Here is a 4,536-nt window from a genome sequence, read left to right on the forward strand (position 1 = left end):
CCCTGAATACCAAGAGACAATACCTGACACTCAGTAAATACGACACCAGCCATAACTCTGATAGTCACTCGATTTGGACAGATTTAAGTACCACGTGTGAACTGAATGAGCAACAGCTCATTATGAAAAAAAAAAATATGATATTTGTCTACCAAAACCTATAATAAGATAAAGAATCGAATCCCCTGTTAAGAGCTCACAACCGCCCTCAATCTGGAAGCCACAGATTCGGATCTATATTATGAGTTCCCATCCTTCTTCGAGTGACAATCTGGGTCACGACGTCCCCAACAGGCAGCGCTGGGGGGCGTGTGAATGGCTGTGTGTGTGTGTCTTATTCTTGCCATTACTCGCCGTGTCCTGGTTAGTTTGTCTTATTCTTGTATGTGTGTTTATTGTTGCAGTTCATCAACAAGCTGGTGCCCTTGTGCACGTTGAAGAGCACATTGAGTTGCAACACGTGTTTTCGTTCCGGAGGTGTAAGCTAGATATGCACGTGTGCGCTGGTGCGTATGTACATGTGTGCAGGTTTGTGACACACACACACATACACACACACACACACACACACACACACACACACACACACACACACACACACACACACACACACACACACACACACACACACACACACAAACACACACACACACCTGGGAGTGTGATTTTTAGCTCATAGATCTCTCTCCACGTTTCCTAGGTGTGTCATATTCATGTGAAAGGACTTATTTGTTTTGTTTCAAAATACTTAATTGTGTTTTGCACGAGATGAGCAACTGATCTCCTGCACTCTCATACAAAAATACATACACCCCTTATTCACAAATACATACACTCTTTTACAAACATACGTACGTCTTTACACAAACACATACACCATACACAAGTATATACCCCTATATGCATGTACTCACCCTCATACACGAATACATTCGTCCCATACACAAACATAAAACAAAAGTATTCAGTAACCTGATAGATAATTGTTTCTGGAACTCTTAATCTTATTTCTCAGCTCTGAAAGCTAAGATGAGTTTGATATATATATATATATATATATATATATATATATATATATATATATATATATATATATATATATATATATATATATATATTTTCACCAGATACATTAATATGCCATAGTAATTATGGTAATATTCTTGGACTCATTAAGAGTTGACTGCTACACAAGTTTCCATGTAGAGTTGAGAACTGTGTGCAACACCAGCACTCCAGAGGTGCCGTGGCTGCTCCCCCCCTGCCGTCAGTGGTGCCGTGGCTGCTCCCCCTGCCGTCAGTGGTGCCGTGGCTGCTCCCCCCTGCCGTCAGTGGTGCCGTGGCTGCTCCCCCTGCCGTCAGTGGTGCCGTGGCTGCTCCCCCTGCCGTCAGTGGTGCCGTGGCTGCTCCCCCTGCCGTCAGTGGTGCCGTGGCTGCTCCCCCCTGCCGTCAGTGGTGCCGTGGCTGCTCTCCCTGCCGTCAGTGGTGCCGTGGCTGCTCCCTCCTGCCGTCAGTGGTGCCGTGGCTGCTCCCCCCTGCCGTCAGTGGTGCAGTGGCTGCTCCCCCTGCCGTCAGTGGTGCAGTGGCTGCTCCCCCCTGCCGTCAGTGGTGCCGTGGCTGCTCTCCCTGCCGTCAGTGGTGCAGTGGCTGCTCCCCCCTGCCGTCAGTGGTGCCGTGGCTGCTCCCCCCTGCCGTCAGTGGTGCCGTGGCTGCTCTCCCTCCCCGTCAGTGGTGCCGTGGCTGCTCTCCCTGCCGTCAGTGGTGCCGTGGCTGCTCCCCCCTGCCGTCAGTGGTGCCGTGGCTGCTCCCCCCTGCCGTCAGTAGTGCAGTGGCTGCTCTCCCTCCCGTCAGTGGTGCCGTGGCTGCTCCTCCCTGCCGTCAGTGGTGCCGTGGCTGCTCTCCCTGCCGTCAGTGGTGCCGTGGCTGCTCTCCCTCCCCGTCAGTGGTGCCGTGGCTGCTCTCCCTGCCGTCAATGGTGCCGTGGCTGCTCTCCCTGCCGTTAGTGGTGCCGTGGCTGCTCTCCCTCCCGTCAGTGGTGCCGTGGCTGCTCTCCCTCCCCGTCAGTGGTGCCGTGGCTGCTCTCCCTCCCGTTAGTGGTGCCGTGGCTGCTCTCCCTGCCGTCAGTGGTGCCGTGGCTGCTCTCCCTCCCGTCAGTGGTGCCGTGGCTGCTCTCCCTGCCGTCAGTGGTGCCGTGGCTGCTCTCCCCCCCCCCCCGTCAGTGGTGCCGTGGCTGCTCTCTCCCCCCCCCCCGTCAGTGGTGCCGTGGCTGCTCTCCCCCCCCCCGTCAGTGGTGCCGTGGCTGCTCTCCCTCCGTCCGTGGTGGCACTCAACACGTGACACTGAGCAGACTCTCGTACGTATGGCAGCCATCCAGTGGGTGGGGGCGGAGCCTGGCCAACATATTTAAGCCGAGTCATCCATAAATGCGATTACATTTCTGCTCTGCTCATCGTTGGTGCTGGAATACTGGTGCTCAAGCCGTGACTGACATCACGGATATTATGTGGACATTCTCAGTTTTGGCATAAGTGAAGATTTTCAGTTGGCAGTTGATATAACTCCGTGACAATGGCAACTATCAAGAAGGCACTGAGCTGTCGGAGCACCACTTACCCGCTGAAAGACAGCACCAAAATCAAAGCCAGATTCTCGTTAAGGAGGATGAAAAGCTTCGATTGCAGTTTTGAAGAGTCAGCCCTGAGGGAGGAGCGAAGGATGAGGGACGTGTCGGCAGAGGGCCGACTTCGAGCGGAATACTTTCAGTACACGAACTCCCCCACAAGCGCCTTTGCGCCCGCACAGAAGATCTTAAGGTTCTCCGACGAGTGCTGGTGTGGCCCAGCGGTCGAGCCGGACTGCGTCTCACCAACCAAGTCCAAACACAGGATTCTCTCGAGGACCAACGCTTCTGGTAACGCGGAAAAGCTGGTCGACTGGCAACGGCATTTTCCCGAGCGCCGGAGTCTGAGTCCCTCGAGCAGTCAGGAGTCCTGCCACAGACACAGTCGCGCCTCGGAGAAGAGCTGCTGCAGAAACGCTTCCATTATGGAACGCCGAAGGCAGTTTTGTTCCTCCGTCAGCCTTCCGCCATCTACAAAACTACCATCTGAGCCAGGATCATCCACCACCTCCGTCAACAGCACCACGGCGCACGCGCCAGTGTCAACAGAGGGACGCAGGCGGCGGTCGCAGTTCCGGAAGGCATGGTCGCTCTTCTCTCTCACCTGCGGCAAGGAAACTCCCCGTCGGGAGAAGTCGCCTCAGCAGAGGATCCTTCGGCCCCCGACCCGACACGAGTACCGACGGGGCCTCTCGGGGCTGCCCATCCAGTGTTCCACCAACAAGCTTGGTCTTGCTTATTGATTCCATGTATTATTTTTGCTCTTTCTTCCTTGATAATGGACTAAAAATTAAGTTGATTAATATCATGCTTTCGTCATTGTGGTGTGATATGAAGAACCATTGTTTCAGAGGAGCAACTCCTCTCCCGAACACTTACTCCTGTGAATGAAACACTCCTGTGGAAGAATCTCTTCTGTGCAAGGTTTCACTCATGAAGAAGAGACATTCCTGTGGAAACGAGCAATCTCATGGAAGATGCACTCCAGTGGATGGAGCGCACCTTTTCCACTCGTGTTGAAAGGTACTCTTTGTGTAAGTAGCACTCCGGTAAAAGAAGCACTCGCGTGGATGAAGCACTCCCGTTGAAGAAGCACTCCCGTTGAAGAAGCACTCCCGTTGAAGAAGCACTCCCGTTGAAGAAGCACTCCTGTGAGAAGATTATTCCTGTATAAGAAACACTCCTGACGAAGAAGCAATCCTTTGGATGAAGTAATCCTGTGGAAAAAGCACACTCCTGAGAGAGAAGCACTCCTGTCTAAGACTCACTGTTGCTCAAGTTGGATAACAAGGTTGTCAAAACATTTGGTAAACTGAAAGGCAAGAGAATTTTCTCATCAAAAAAGTGTGACACATATACCGGTCAACGATGTTACTCCGCTCCTTAAGTCACTGTGTTGCTCAGTTCACAGTCGTCTCTGTGTGTTGCACAGTTCACAGTTACCTCTATGTGTGTTGCACAGTTCACAGTTACCTGTATGCTGCTCAGTTCAAGCTTAAACTCTGTGAGTAAAGCCTCGTGGAGGAGGTATATTGATATGAATAATCTGATATATATATATATATATATATATATATATATATATATATATATATATATATATATATATATATATATATATATATATATATATGTATATATATATTTTTTTTCGAGAGACGTAGAGCACATTGCTGTCCCTGTACGAATGTTTAAAAGATTAATATTAATCATGGAATGATCTCATGATCATTACATAAAGGAAGTAATGATTGTAGTTATTCTATGCTCAACACATATGTCTTAATCATTGCTACAGAAACGAATTTGTATATTTTTTACAAGTCTTGTAACTGCGAATCCCCCTTCATAAAAAAATATATTGCGTTGTAAACTTTGTCTTTCATTCTACCTTTTGTGAAGTCCAAAGTCTCCAT

General features: G+C 50.0%; 1 protein-coding gene across 1 annotated transcript; it reads left to right on the forward strand.

The window, feature by feature from the left end:
* The first annotated feature begins 2,398 nt into the window (after positions 1–2,398).
* LOC123765138 (uncharacterized) lies at positions 2,399–4,164 on the forward strand. Its single transcript, XM_045753615.2, has one exon. The coding sequence runs from the start codon at positions 2,569–2,571 to the stop codon at positions 3,361–3,363; it is 795 nt and encodes a 264-aa protein (XP_045609571.1). The 5' UTR covers positions 2,399–2,568; the 3' UTR covers positions 3,364–4,164.
* Positions 4,165–4,536: the final 372 nt, after the last annotated feature.

Source organism: Procambarus clarkii, chromosome 29 (assembly GCF_040958095.1).
Source record: "Procambarus clarkii isolate CNS0578487 chromosome 29, FALCON_Pclarkii_2.0, whole genome shotgun sequence".
NCBI classification, from domain to species: Eukaryota; Metazoa; Arthropoda; class Malacostraca; order Decapoda; family Cambaridae; genus Procambarus; species Procambarus clarkii.

Excerpts from the sequence above, each read along its gene's own strand:
- LOC123765138 (XM_045753615.2), top strand. The coding sequence starts at position 2,569 with ATGGCAACTATCAAGAAGGCACTGAGCTGTCGGAGCACCACTTACCCG.